General features: G+C 39.6%; 1 protein-coding gene across 2 annotated transcripts; it reads left to right on the forward strand.

The window, feature by feature from the left end:
- The first annotated feature begins 216 nt into the window (after positions 1 to 216).
- Positions 217 to 13,761, forward strand: soat1 (sterol O-acyltransferase 1). 2 transcript variants are annotated; one of them, XM_061888272.1, is made up of 16 exons: positions 217 to 364; positions 657 to 781; positions 3,655 to 3,713; positions 4,420 to 4,568; positions 4,929 to 4,988; positions 5,079 to 5,186; positions 5,280 to 5,565; positions 5,647 to 5,725; positions 7,877 to 7,961; positions 8,050 to 8,095; positions 8,184 to 8,313; positions 8,420 to 8,517; positions 8,615 to 8,713; positions 12,614 to 12,749; positions 12,829 to 12,974; positions 13,057 to 13,761. In XM_061888272.1, exons 2-16 carry the CDS (start codon positions 658 to 660, stop codon positions 13,120 to 13,122), a joined length of 1,671 nt encoding a protein of 556 aa, XP_061744256.1. In that variant the 5' UTR covers positions 217 to 364; position 657; the 3' UTR covers positions 13,123 to 13,761. The 2 variants fall into 2 exon arrangements, with proteins under 2 accessions (XP_061744256.1, XP_061744257.1); XM_061888273.1 differs by having other exon boundaries at positions 323 to 453.
- The last annotated feature ends 1,592 nt before the right edge of the window (positions 13,762 to 15,353 follow it).

Genomic DNA, 15,353 nt, shown 5'->3' on the forward strand with positions numbered 1-15,353 from the left:
TATATATATATATATATATATATATATATATATTTATATAGCCCGGCCCCCTGCCAAATTATTTTAACCCAATGCGGCCCCCGAGTCAATAAGTTTGGGGACCACGGCTGATAAACAATAAAACTCCTGTTTTCTGATTACGTCAAAAGGTGGAGTGACTTTTCAGCCAATCAGCGTGGGCGTTGCCTGTCAGCCAATCAGCGCAGGGCTGACTTCTCATCGTCATCATCATCATCTGCTCACTGTTGACTCAATGGAAGTTTAAGGCAGCTGCTCTTTTTTTTTTTTTTGGGTGATTAGTGGAAGACGTCAAGTTGCGCGTACTGACTGACTGTCGGCGTAGAAGTGGGCGTGAACACGGCGGGTAGGACTGCTTTTACTCCCCAGATATTTAAAAGTTATTTTTTCATTTATTTGTCGTTCAACCGTCACAAGTTGGCTATCTTATACACGGTAATCAAAAATGGCTGACAGTGATTGAAAGAGTTGTGGTGAAATGGATATTAAACGCCTAATTTAGTGGAATTCCGAACAATTCAGAATCACGTGAGACTGATTCACTTGTCATACTGGGCTCGTCTATGTGTCTTGTTCATTGCTGTCCATGGAGTTGTGAGATAAACTATGCCAAATGTATATTTTTGTTTGCTTTGTAGGATGGAAAGTGGGGGCGACATTGGCCGTCGCCGGAACCTTGCGGCAGTGTCCACAGTCTCTGACCCGGATTGCCCTCTGAATGGCGGATGCAGTCTTGGGAACCACGGCCACCAGCCCATTGGAGGTAGTCACGTCACCAGTAATGGAAACAGCCCAAAAAATTACGTATTAACATTTGTGGGGCCTTTTATTAGAGGTTTGTTAGTTTTTTTTCTCTTGAAAACGCAGAACACCCTTTTTTATGAGGAAGTATTAGCGCTGACATAGTGTTGACAATCCAATCCAAGCCACTTTATTTATATAGCACATTTAAACAACAATAACGTTTCCAAAGTGCTGCACAGTCATGTTAAAAACAATATTAACAGATTAACAATGATGTCAATCAGGAGGACCTGGGTCAATTACAAATAACCTTCCAACAAGTGTTGAATTTTAGCTTCTTGACAGTGGCGTCTGAAAATCTAAAAAAAAAATATCCATCCATTTCCTACCGCTTATTCAATTTGGAGTTGCGGGGGGCCCATCTCAGCTACAATCGGGCGGATGGCAGGGTACACCCTGGACAAGTCGCCACCTCATCGCAGGGCCAACACTAATAGACAGGCAACATACACGCTCACATTCACACACTAGGGCCGATTTAATTTTGCCAATCAACCTATCCTCAGGTGCATGTCTTTGGAAGTGGGAGGAAGCCGGAGTACCCGGAGGGAACCCATACAGTCACGGGGAGAACATGCAAACTCCACACAGAAAGATCCCAAGCTCAGGACTGACTACTCAGGACCTTCGCATTGTGAGGCAGACACACTAACCCCTCTTCCACCGTGCTGCCCTAAAAAATATATTGTCTTGAAAATGTTAAAGTATGTGACATATTTAACAGGAAAATGCATACATGTTTAAAAAAAATGTAAACAAGAAGGCAGCACGGTGTAAGAGGGGTTAGTGCGTCTGCCTTACAATATGAAGGTCCTGGGTTCGATCCTGCACTCGGGATCTTTATGTGTGGAGTTTGCATGTTCTCCCCGTGACTGCGTGGGTTTCCTCCAGGCACTCCGGCTCCTTCCCGCCTCCAAAGACATGCACCTGGGGATAGGTTGATTGGCAACACTAAATTGGCCTTAGTGTGTGAATGTGAGTGTGAATGTTGTCTGTCTATCTGTGTTGGCCCTGCGATGAGAGGGCGACTTGTCCAGGGTGTACCCTGCCTTCCGCCCGAATGCAGCTGCGATAGGCTCCAGCGACCCCCGAAGGGATAAGCGGTAGAAAATGAATGAATGGATGGATAATCTACTGTATATTTCGGACCATAGAGGGCGCACCTGGTGCCCTGCCGATGAGCGGGTCTCGTCAGGTCTATTTTCATGCAAAAGATGCGCCGAATTATAAGGCGCGTGAAAGGGGTCATATTTTTTTTTTTTTTTCTAAATTTAAAACACTTCCTTGTGGTCTACATAACATGTAATGGTGGTTCTTTTGTCAAAATATTGCATAGATTATGTTTTACAGATCATCTTCAATTTGCCTTCTGACCGTCGCTTCAGGATGCACCGTTTTGGAACAGACGCGATCAAAAGTTTACATACACTTGTAAAGAACATAATGTCATGGCTGTGTTGAGTTTCCAATCATTTCTACAACTCTTATTTTTTTGTGATAGAGTGATTGGAGCACATACTTGTTGGTCACAAAAAAACATTCATGAAGTTTGGTTGTACATACAGCAATGTTAATATTTTGTTTCATGTCCTTTGGCAAGTTTCACTACAATAAGGCGCTTTTGGTAGCCATCCACAACCTTCTGGCAAGCTTCTGGTTGAATTTTTGACTACTCTTGTTGAAATTGGTGCAGTTCAGCTAAATTTGTTGGTTTTCGGACATGGACTTGTTTCTTCAGCATTGTCCACACATTTAGGTCAGGACTTTGGGAAGGCCGTTCTAAAACCTTAGCCTGATTTAGCCATTCCTTTACCACTTTTGACGTATGCTTGGGGTCATTGTCCTGTTGGAACAACCAACTGCGCCCAAGACCCAACATCCGGGCTGATGATTTTAGGTTGTCCTGAAGAATTTGGAGGTATTCCTCCTTTTTAGTTGTCCCATTTACTATCTGTAAAGCACCAATTCCATGGGAGAAAAAACAGGCCCAGAGCATAATACTACCACCACCATGCTTGACGGTAGGGATGGTGTTCCGGGGATTAAAAGCCTCACCTTTTCTCCTCCAAACATTATTGCTGGGTAATGTGGCCAAACAGCTCGATTTTTGTTTCATCTGACCACAGGACTTCCCTCAGAAGGTCTTAATGTTGTCCATGTGATGTCTTGGGCGCAGTTGGGTGTTCCAACAGGACAATGACCTCAAACACACGTCAAAAGTGGTAAAGGAATGGCTAAATCAGGCTCAAATTAAGGTTTTAGAATGGACTTCCCAAAGTCCTGACTTAAACCCCATTGAGAACATATGGACAATGCTGAAGAAACAAGTCCATGTCAGAAAACCAACAAATTTAGCTGAACTGCACCAATTTTTGTCAAGAGGAATGGTCAAAAATTCAACCAGAAGCTTGCCAGAAGCTTGTGGCTGGCAACCAAAAGCGCCTTATTGCAGTGAAACCTGCCAAGGGACATGTAACCAAATATTAACATTGCTGTATATATACTTTTGACCCAGCAGATTTGGTCACATTTTCAGTAGACTCATATTGAATTAATAAAAGAACCAAACTTCATGAATGTTTTTTGTTTATGTGCTCCAATCACTCAATCACATAAAATAAGAGTTGTAGAAGTTTTTGGAAACTCAAGACAGCCATGACATTAGGTCCTTCACAAGTGGATGTAAACTTTTGACCATGACTGACTGACTGTATATGTATGTATGTATGTAGAGACACTGCACAATGTGTATATGGATCTACTGTATATTTGAAGGTGTTATATTTACATACAGTTTGTACAGAAGATGGATATTTATCCTTGTCTTTTTAGGGAAACTTGAAGTGGAGCAGGTGATCAGCAAGAAGCTTCAACTGAAAAGGAAATCAGAGGTTTGTAAATAATATTTTTTTGTATTTAAGTAGAAGCTGATTTGCGGCTTAGGAACATTTTAAAAAGTGTTAGTCACGTTTCTGCAACCTGAAGTCACGGTATTATCTTTAGAGAGCAGTTTAATTATTTGTATGAACAAGAAAACATCTGCAAAAGAAACATACATTTTACACTTATTTTGTTACAACAAACCATGCATTTTGCTTCCTGTACTGAAGTTTCTGCATGTGTTGTCTCACAATTGAAAACACAATAGAAATGAAACTGGAAAAATTTCCCAAGGGAGGGGGAAGATCATGTTGTGCTTCACAATGACACAGTACATTTTCAGATTTGTGTTTACCTCAACGAACCACAGCTCTCAAATGCCAGCAGCACTCATGCAGCCTTAAACCACGACAAAAGATAATGGTTACACACCTTATCAATCATTTTAAAGTTACATGCTGGAATGTAGGTGAGACATGATTATTTTGGAATTGACTTGTGTTGCCAGGTATTTTGGGCAATAATGGCAGTGATTTGAGTCATTTAAAATTAATTGTCCTATACATTTATACTGCTTACTGTACAACTATACACTCACTACTCTAAGGTGTACTCATGTCCAATTTATATGCTATTGTCCCTATATTTCTGTCTTTCTTTTTGATTTATTTAACTAATTAATTAAAAGATCATCCTCTTGCTATTATTTTTCCTCAGCACCTGAAGAAGGACTTCTTACGTGAAGTCAACAACCATGTCAGTGACTTCATTGACAGTCTTATTGAGGAATCTGCGAGCGTGGAGCCTGCGCCCCTGCCGGCTGTCTTCTCACCCCCTCTGTCTGACAAGGAGAGAAGCAGGCTCGGGTATACAGCTGAGAGGATTCACTCACTCTACACTTCCTAACATACACCAATACCAGACAAATAGGTGTCCTCCATAAAAAAAAATTCACACATTTTGATTGACACTTTGTATGTGTTGTTGACAGTGGTATAGAACAACACTGCCATACTGAGAGATGTTTCTCACATTTGAGTCATCTTTTTTTTTTTAGCTATGACTATCAAAAGTTTTCATCAGTATTTTCTTGCATTGAGCTAAGTAGATTGTGTAGGTTTACCTAAAGAAGAAGTAAATAAAATCCCCTCTTTTTTTACACAGAAGCCTCTTTCTTAAAACAAACACTGAAAAGGCATTTCAGGTTTCCTTACCCTGTCTTGCAGGCATTTCAGACCTCCTCATGGCCATGGCAAGCAGTTTGTTAGCCGCAGGTCCCTCCTGGAGTAAGAGGACACTAAGATGTAAACAAAACAATCAAGTATGCAGTTTTCAGTAACTTGTCTATTTTCTTTTTTTTTTTTTTTTTCCCATAGTGAGTTGTTTGAGGTGAACCACATCCAGACTATCTACCACATGTTTATTGCCCTGCTCATTCTCTTTATCCTCAGTACACTAGTGGTTGATTTCATTGATGAAGGCAGGTAAAATAATATAAGACTGGTTTAAATGTTCACATCCATTATGTATTTATTACTGTAAATGTATATTCTAAACTATATGCCCAATCTCTTCAGACTGGTGCTGGATTTTGATTTGCTAGTCTACGCGTTTGGACAGTTCCCTCTGGTGGTGTGCACGTGGATCTGTATGTTCCTATCTGTTTTAGTGGTTCCCTACACACTGTTCCACCTGTGGGCACACAGCCAGGCTAGCTCTTCCAGTCATCACAGGCTGTACAGTTGTGCCTACGGATCCATGTTCCTTCTTTACCAAGCTTTGGCCCTTGGTTTTCTGCCCACATACATGGCAGTTGTGAACAGTTTGCCTCCAGCCTCATGCTTCATCATTATCATGGAGCAGGTATATTCTGTATCTGATGTATCGGTTCTTTCATAAGGTAAACCAAATAATCTGATGATAGCTGTTATGTGCACATTCCAGGTGAGACTCATGATGAAGGCCCACTCCTACATTAGAGAGAATGTACCAAGGGTCTTGACCTGGACTAAAGACAAAACCAGTAAGTCCTCTAAGACATGTTATAAATGTCTTTTTAACCAACGAATTCAGGAAAGTAATTATTTATCAGAATTATTATTATTGTGGTCTGTGTGGCATAGAACTACAATGCACCATACTGAGGTCAGGGGTTTTTCCAATGTAAAATAATAATGGAACCTCTAAGATCAAACATTTTCTTCCTACCTAAGCCTGATTTTTTCGAATTTCAGATCAAATTTTGTCATAAATGTTTAAAATGGAAATGAACACTTAAGTTTAGCGTCAAACTTGCGACCATAAAATCCTTGTTTTCTTAAATGAAATTGTCTTTCTAGTTTAAACCATTTGCCCACTCATCTCAACTTTAATCACAATGACAAGCAATTACTTACATTTGTACCTGACGGTTACAATCATAACTGATGTTGATATTCTATAATTACAAAATTAGTGATGAAGCATTTGTACCAGCTCACTTCTAAATGTGCAATTCAACCGAATTGAAGTGTTCAGTGGGTCTATATTGTGTTCTTTTTGCCTTCTTATACAACGTTTATTTCTAATGTTGTTATAGTGTTTGACAGAATATATACACTCCTGCTAGGGCTGGGGGGAAATGGCCTTTCATTAATATCTCGATATTTTTAGGCCATTTCACGATACACAATATATATCTCGATATTTTGCCTTAGCCTTGAATTAATACTTGATGCATTTAATCACAGCAGTGTGATGATTCTATGTGTCTCCATTAAAACATTATTGTTTATACTGAATTAATATATGCAAATTTTAAACTTTCATGCAGAGAGGGAAACCACAACTAAGTCAATTGACCAAAACTGTATTTATTAAACAGTTATTAAGCAGTGGCACAAACATTCATGTCATTTCAAAACAGAAAGTGCAAGATTGTCAGAGAAATTTTAAAACAAAGCTATTAGTGCACTTTTGTTCATAATGTCACAAAGATGACATATCAAAACAACACCAAATTAAAGTGTACTTTTTGTACAGAACGCCACTACAATAGTTTAAAACAAATAAAGTGCACTTTTGTGCATGATGTCACACAAGATATTTTAATAACTCAAATAAAAATGAGCTGCATAATAGAAAATCGAATAGTGTATGTCATTTGCTATGCTGTAGGTTCCTGCGGACGTTGTCTCTTTCTGTTTTTGACTATTTTTGTGTTGATCTGGAAATGGTTGCCTGGGCATTTTGTTGGTGTGGCACCTAATGGAGATGTTGACATGCGGAGTTTCAACCACTTTTCATTCTCTAGCAGGTGACTTTTCAAGTCATACTACAAATTACCAGTGGTACTTCTTTTTGTAGCAACGCTTTTGCCGCATACCTGTTCGACATCTTGCCGCTTGAAGCCAAACCACCCTGTGCTGTTTTTCTTGGGAATTAATTCTTCCTTCATTCGTTACCAGATTCGCACCTTCTTTCTCTCGTATTACCATTCACACCGCACCGCTAGCATCATAGCTAATGTTACCATGCTGCGACCTCTCTCCTCCGCGAGAGCGTGTGACCTTGCATGCGCGACAGTATGTGACGTATGTAAGAAGGTGCGCTTTTTTATGTCTCAGTGAGAAGGAGACACAAGAACGAGTGAAAAGAGCCTGGCGTGTAAAAGCAACTCAAATCTATTCTATCTAGTCAATTCTATTCCAACTGCCTGAGAACGCATACTCCAATATCACGATATAGTCATTTTCTATATCGTACAGAGACAACCCCGTGATATATCGAGTATATTCGATATATCGCCCAGCCCTAACTCCTGCACTCAGAAAAAAATAATGGCACAGCCATTACAGTTTAACAAATATACCACATGGTGGCGCTGTTTAAATAAACACCCCAGAGCCGTGAAACACCTGTAAGTCAGATTGGCTTGACTTTGGCTTTTGTGTGTTTAGCAGAATCATAAGTGAATTTGATACACACCTTTGGGAGACATGGTCAACCTCAAGCAAAACGTCTTTGCATGGACTTAGAAACTAATACCCCAAAGAGCGTTGAACATTTGTCGAAAGCATATAACATTTTGAAGATATCTTTCTATGCAGGGCGATACAAATGTTGTTTACTTAATGAAGTAATTGAAACAGTGAGGAGTGTGTACAAATTTGGTTCTATTTGTTGTTGTCTACAGGCTCAGGCCCAGTGGTCCCTAAAGTTTCTCAGTATCTCTACTTTTTGTTTGCACCCACGCTTATCTACAGTGATAAATACCCAAGGTAAACACAACATCAGCACTTACAGCAGTATGATGATTATTATTAATAAAAAGAAAGCTTCTAAACTGACATATGTTCTTCCACACAGAAACCCAATGATAAGATGGGGCTATGTGGCCTCAAATTTACTGCAGGTGTATTTTTGGATTAGTTCTGAGTCAATTTGAATCAAACTGCCTGCTTGTTTAACTCACCAGACCTACTGGGTTCCCTCCTTTATAGGTGCTCGGTTGTCTGTTTTATGCATACTACGTGTTTGTGCGGCTCTGTATCCCCCAGTTCCGCAGCATCAGTCTTCAGTTTTTTGACCTGAGGACCATGGTGCTATGTGTCTTTAACTCCATCTTGCCTGGTAGGATCAGACACACACTCATTTTCAGCTTTTGTTCGTACTCAGTCAGCTTTATTTAATGCACAGAATACAGATTAATATGTTTCTGTGTTGTTAAATTTTGTAGGCGTGCTGGTTCTTTTCTTGGGGTTCTTTGCTTTCCTCCACTGTTGGCTAAATGCATTTGCAGAAATGCTTCGTTTTGCTGACAGGATGTTTTATAAGGTGCCAAACTTTTTGCTCACCTTCTTAAATTTGTTTTACTGTGCATGTGTGCGTATGTGCGTGCTGTCAAACTCACTTATTTGATTTTGCATCATAGGATTGGTGGAATTCAACATCTTTTGCTAACTACTACCGTACTTGGAATGTGGTCGTCCATGACTGGCTGTTTCACTACGTGTATCGGGACTTTTTGTGGGTGAGTCTGTCAGTGAATATGCACTTCAAAAATATTTTTGTTCCTTTTGTTTTATACAAAATGTTTTAAAGTGGACAGTGCAACCTTTTAAAGTAGTGGTTGTCAACTGGTGTAGCTTGAGGACCAACTATCACTGCTAAATGGGAAGTGGTGATCCAAATCACAGAAACTTGTCAACTCAAATGTTTTATGTAAATAAAACTTCAAATTAGGGCTGGGTGATATGCCCTTTCATTAATATCTCGAAATTTTTAAGGCCATATCGTGATACACGATATATATCGCGATATTTTGCTTTAGCATGGAATTAACACCTGATGCATATAATAACAGCAGTATGATGATTCTATGTGTCTACAAGTCTCTGTGAGAAGGAGAGACAAGACAGAGGGAGAAACGCATGCAGCTTAAAGCAACTGCGTGAGAACGTGTACTCGAATATCGCGATGTATAAAGTACTATCTAATCTAATCTAATGTAGTCATTTTCAATATCGCACAGAGACACACCTGCGATATATCAAATATATCGATATGTCGCCCGGCCCTTCCTCAAATGAATTTGAGATAGTACCAAATAACAATGTGCCACCATAAAACATGTTTAACTAGAAAAACACTTAAGAATCACAGACCTCCGACAGGCCCAATCTCCCACAATGAAGCACTTAGCAAAGTTTGCGACCGTCTGCGCTGCCGAGCCGAGTGCAATGAGTGTGCGACTTGCCTCGCCACAATGGCTGCAGCAAGCAGTGGAGAGTGACACGCTTCTCTACAGTGGCGTACCACTGAGCACAATATGGCTGCTCTGCAGGGCACAACTTGGGGACGGCATTCCAGATTACCCGCAAAATCTAATCACTTGTTCCTTATCCGGTATTACACTTTTTCTAAAAATGTTATCAAAATCCGCTAATAGCTTTTTGAGCTATGTTGCTTACTAACTAAAAGACAACTTTGCGAATACAATTCTTGTTGGAGGTAAAAAACATTTTAGGAACAATTACCGTATTTTCCGGACCATAGGGCGCACTGGATTATAAAGTGCACTGCCGATGAATGGTCTATTTTCGATCTTTTTTCATATACTGTATAAAGCGCATTATAGGGCCCATTAAAGGAGTCATATTTTATTTCTTTTTTTTTTCTAAATTGAAAACACTTCCCTGTGGTCTACATAACATGTAATGGTGGTTATTTGGTCAAAATGTTGCATAGATTATGTTTTACAGATCATCTTCAAGCCGCTTACTGTCAGTCGCTTCAGGATGCGCCGTTTTGTGGGCGGTCTTATTTACGTGGCTCACCTTCGGCAGCGTATTTTCTCTGTCATCTTTGTTGTAGCGGTGTAGCGTACAAGGAGCGCAGTGAAAGAAGTGTCAAAAGATGAAACTAACTGTTTTAATGACATTCAAACTTTACTTAAATCAATAACGGAGCAGCATCTTCTCATCCGTGGCTCACTAGTGCAACAACGCTGGAAATGTGTCCCGTGAAAAATAGTTTGACCGGAACTCTCTAATAACTAAAGTTCCGTGGGTGAATTACGTAAACTCACTACACTGGTAGTTTTTAGCGCCTCCATAGCAAGATATAAGTTAAAACTTTACGCTACTTTATATTACAAATGGCAACAGCAGAGGGTGAAAAAAAAGAAGCTGATCGATTACGTCATCGTCAAGGAATACGCAACAGAATATCCGCACATCACCTTGCCAGTGGCGACTCACGAGAGAGGAGCACTTGCTCAATAACAAAAGTTAGGAGGGAAAAAAATAATGATATAACCAAATGTCCCTATGTGATAATATTGCATATTTAAACCGAATGAGCAACATCAGCAAGGACAAACAAGCAAGTATGCCGTGATAGCATTGGCAACAAAAAAAGACAACAAACCACCCGACCCAGTTTTTCCAATTGGGGAAAAAAACTGCACTTCAAGATGTTCAATATTTATTGAAGTGTAATTTTTGTTAACAACAATTTAGTCCGTTTTATTTTGATGTTTGTTTTTTTTACCTGATTAGGATCATTACGTTATTGACCTTCCAATTACAATGGTAAAAAATACTACAGGAATGAAAAATATATTTATTGTTTGGAAATTGTCTCTCGGATTGTTATTCAATAAATCAATCAATCAAGCTTTATAGCAGACTCCATCGTCCAAGTAGACATACAATCACATACAGTACATAAAACAAAGACAATACAGTATTAAAGGCATTATCACATAATATTAAAACAGTGCTTGAGCATATTCAGTAAAAGGCATCGAAGAAATAAAATCAGCAATAAAACAAATATGTATATACTTTAAAAATGCGTCTGCACATTCTATAAAAAGCACAGATACCAGTGTTTCCACATGAAGGATTGAAACGTAACAGAACTACACCTAGGATTGGTTATCCGTATATTAAGATCATTCTCAGACCCCTGCAAACTTAAACATCAGTTTTCTCAGGGTTGCGTGAAAAGTGTTTTTCCATAAACCACAAAAAAGGTTGCTGGCACTAATAGCCCTGGGCTATCTGTGCAGGATTCTGAGACAGTCATTATATTATTATAATGATCAATGATTCGTGCTTAATTTGGCCAAATTTAATTGAAACTTTCAACTTTTCAAGATTATCATTGTCAAATGCTTGAATTTTTGTCTATGAAGACAATTGTATGCTGTATATAATAACGGTCTGCTGTAAGACATGGGCATTAAATCTGTATAAAGATGCAGTAAAACTAATGAAATTAGATTTGCTGATGCCTGCAGAAACCCTGTGAACATGAATAACTAAAATTTCACTTCAGACGTTATTTGAAATCAAGTGTTAATTAGAACATTTCTGAAATTACACACGGCAGTCAAAAATCTATCAAAATGTTTTAGTACGACTTTGGTAAGCTATGAAGCTGCACCGCTTGAAGGATTGTTGGCGCATTAAACATACCAGTACTATTATGGTGTGCGTATAAGGTAAGCCATATAATCTGGCGTTTTGTTTCGCAATATTAAGCAAAAGCAACTTTTCTTACCTTCTGGTACCAGGTAAGCTGTATTTGGGATCTGCATAAATCCTGAAAAATTACGCATGTCCTCGCCGACGCCGTAGTCGATAAGCTTCTTCGTTTTCTCTATCTTATGTGACATTCGTCCTCCACTGTTGCTATTTCTAATTCAAAGTAGTGTATAGTAATTACTTATATCTGTCAGTAAACACGCCATGAAAGTGCTAAAACATACCGGTGTAGTGAGTTTACATTATTCACCCAAGGAACTTTAGTTATTAGAGAGTTCTGGTCAGATGGTTTTTCACAGGACACATTTCCGGCGTTGTTGGTTCCGGATGAGAAGATGCTGCTACGTTATTGATTTAAGTAAAGTCTGAATGTCATTATAGCAGTTAGCTCCATCTTTTGACACTTCTTCCACTCCTGTCCTTGCACGCTACACCGCTACAGCAAAGATGATGGTGAGCAGACGCTGTCGAAGGTGAGCCACGTAAATAAGACCGCCCACAAAACGGAAGCGACTGTCAGAAAGCGACTTGTAGATGATAATGACTCCTTAATGTGCCTTATACTGTAATCCGGTGCGCCTAATATATGAAAACAGATCAGAAATAGACCATTCATCGGCAGTGACCCTTATAATCGGTGCGCCCTATGGTCTGGAAAATACGGTACAGTATTTGAAATGCTGTTATTGTTATGCTCTGAACTGAGGTCCTGTAAGGTACAATGACTTTTGTGGCTTAATTTTGCCAGAATTTTTGTCTAAATTTGGATTTACTGACTGCTATCCGTAAGTACTGATGTGTGAGGATTATTTTGATGAAGATGAAATTACAAAGCGATGCAAAGTTGTAGTTTTACATGTTTTTATTATTCCTTCTAGATATCCCAGAAGCGCTTCAGACCAGCAGCCATGCTGTTTGTGTTTACAGTGTCTGCCATCGTCCACGAGTACATCCTAGCAATCTGCTTTGGCTTCTTCTACCCAGTCCTTTTTTGTTTGTTTATGTGCTTTGGGAGTAAGATGCCAACACACATTCTAGTTTCCAATTGTGTTACAAAATACATTCATTTGTTTTTCTCCTCACCTTCTCACAGTGATGTTTAACTTCATCCTCCATGACCAAAGAAAAGGTCCCATTTGGAACATAATCATGTGGACATCGCTCTTCTTAGGCCAGGGAGTTATCATCTGTTTATACTCTCAGGAGTGGTATGCCCACTACTACTGTCCCCTAAAGGAGGTATGACCAGAAGTGTCAACTATTTGTTTATTTTTTCTGATTTTCTTAAAATGCAAATTCTTAAGGTTTTTTTTTTTTGTAGCCCTCCTTCATTGAGTTACTACAACCTCGGTCATGGAGCTGCAAGAGGAGTTCGATACCCAAGTAACAAGCTGTGACCGGGATTATGACACAATGTTATCGTGTTAACCGGCTTTTCTGTTTCTGCCCTGTCTGTTTATTTTATTTGTCTTTGTTCTGCACATCCCTCTGATGCCTTATTTATGTCTGTCTTTAACCTGGAACTGCAGCATTATCTGACCTTATTTTATGTTTGCTCAATATTTTGTAGATGACTTTGACCTGATTCACTTTGAGGTTGCACCTTGTGCCAACATTGTGAGTCAGCTGAATACATTCATTGTGCACACACTTTTTACACATGCAATAATAGTTAATAGTTAACAAAACCAGTATCCTTCTCATAACCATGTTGGTCTGTGGAATCTTCATCTGATGCTATGCACTTTGTAAAACAATTTAACAATTGTTTATCGCAGTTTCTGTTTATCAGTCAAGATGAACTTACTCACTTTTTTTTATTGAGGATCATAATTAGATGTTTATTCTTTGTATGCTAATGTAGACTTATTATTACATTGATGCTCATTTCCCTGAAAAAAAATTACGTTTCATATATAATGCGCACATTTCTCAAAGACCTAGTCATTGCCAATTTTTATGTTTTATGTCTACCATCTGTGAATAACGAGATGTAACATTCAAAGTAAAATGAATCAATGCAAAACCTTGTGACCATTACTTGAACATAAGGTGGCAGTGTTTTTTAAAATTTGACTCAACTGGAGAGCTTGTTCATTGGTGCTTGCACACTTACTATTCGTTCATATACACCAGGGTCGGCAACCTTTACCACTCAAAGAGCCATTTTGACCCGTTTCACAAAATAAAGAAAACAATTGGAGCCACAAAACTCTTTTACAATTTTAAATGAAATAACACTGCATACAGAGTTTTTTTTACTTTGTGTTATGTATAAACCAGTGATCTCAGACACGCGGACCGCACTTTAATATGAAAATTTAATTATAGTGGGGCCCGCAAGTTTTTTATGAATGGTGCATGACAGCATCACACTTGCCAACCATCGCAAATATTCAGAGACTACCGAATGTCAAATCAACCGTTCTCGCATATGTTTGCAGAAATTCCCACGATTAACAATAATTAGGGCAACCTATGAAGGTGCTGCTTTTGACGCCCTCTATAACACGTCAGCTTGCCACCCCAGTCACATGTCGTGCGAGGCTTCTGCTGACACACGCAAATGATTGCAAGGCATTCTTGTTCAACAGACATACAGGTTACACTGAGAGTTGTGATATAAACAACATTACTCTTACTAATATGCGCCACACTGTGTTTTGTGAGAACATCGGCACTGTAACACAACATAAACACAAAAGAACAAATACCCAGAATCCCATGCATCCAACTCTTCCGGGCTCATTATACACCCCGCTAGCACCAAATCCCCCCACCCCCTCCGTGCGTCGGGTGAGGTGGGCGAGGTTGGAGGGGGCGGGGTCTGGTGCTAATGTAGCCCGGAAGAGCAGGGATGCATGGAATTCTGGGTATTTGTTATTTTGTGTTTATGTTGTGTTACAGTGCCGATGTTCTCCCGAAATGTGTTTGTCATTCTTGTTTGGTGTGGGTTCACAGTGTGGCGCATATTAGTAAGAGTGTTAAAGTTGTTATTACAACCCTCAGTGTAACCTGCATGGTTGTTGAGTAAGTATGCGTTGCAGTCGCTTTCGTGTGTCAATGGAGGCTGAACATAAAATGACCAGTCGACACACAGATCGCGTGATGTCGAAGCGGGCGCGACGACATGTTGTAGAGTAGTGATGGGATCGGCAGTTCTTTTGACTGTACTGAATCACAAGAATCAGTTCCTTAAATTGTGTCTTTCAGAAAATTTGTTCACCGAAAGCCCTCCCCCCCTCCACAAAAAAAAATAGTGTGGGGGGGGGCGTGCGTAGTACAGTACAGTGCAGACATTCGTGGGAGAAGCAGCATGTAGGGGGAACGCTAGTCCCTACACAGCCCTGTGCATGCAGTACACCAGGCAGTGAGTGACTGACACAGCGCCACAGTCAGCACAGTTCAGTACGTGAACCTGAATCAGCAGTTCTGTGTGCAGGTCGGCGAATCATGAGTCAGTCAGTAACAGCTTCCCCAGCGGCAGTTATTATTATTATTAAGGTTTATTTGAAATAGGGACAGATACAAAAAAAACATAGACATCTGAAACAGTTATCCAATGTATGCATCATAGTGTTTGTAGCCAAAGCTAATTTACAACACTTGTCCCCACAT

This window comes from Nerophis ophidion, linkage group LG26, assembly GCF_033978795.1.
Source record: "Nerophis ophidion isolate RoL-2023_Sa linkage group LG26, RoL_Noph_v1.0, whole genome shotgun sequence".
NCBI classification, from domain to species: domain Eukaryota; kingdom Metazoa; phylum Chordata; class Actinopteri; order Syngnathiformes; family Syngnathidae; genus Nerophis; species Nerophis ophidion.

What these genes read in the sequence shown, in the direction of transcription:
- soat1 (XM_061888272.1), top strand. Translation starts at nt 658, where the DNA reads ATGGAAAGTGGGGGCGACATTGGCCGTCGCCGGAACCTTGCGGCAGTG. An exon ending in CTGACAGGATGTTTTATAAG is followed by an intron (nt 8,518 to 8,614) that starts GTGCCAAACTTT and finishes TTTGCATCATAG; the next exon opens with GATTGGTGGAATTCAACATC. An exon ending in TTTGTTTATGTGCTTTGGGA is followed by an intron (nt 12,750 to 12,828) that starts GTAAGATGCCAA and finishes ACCTTCTCACAG; the next exon opens with TGATGTTTAACTTCATCCTC.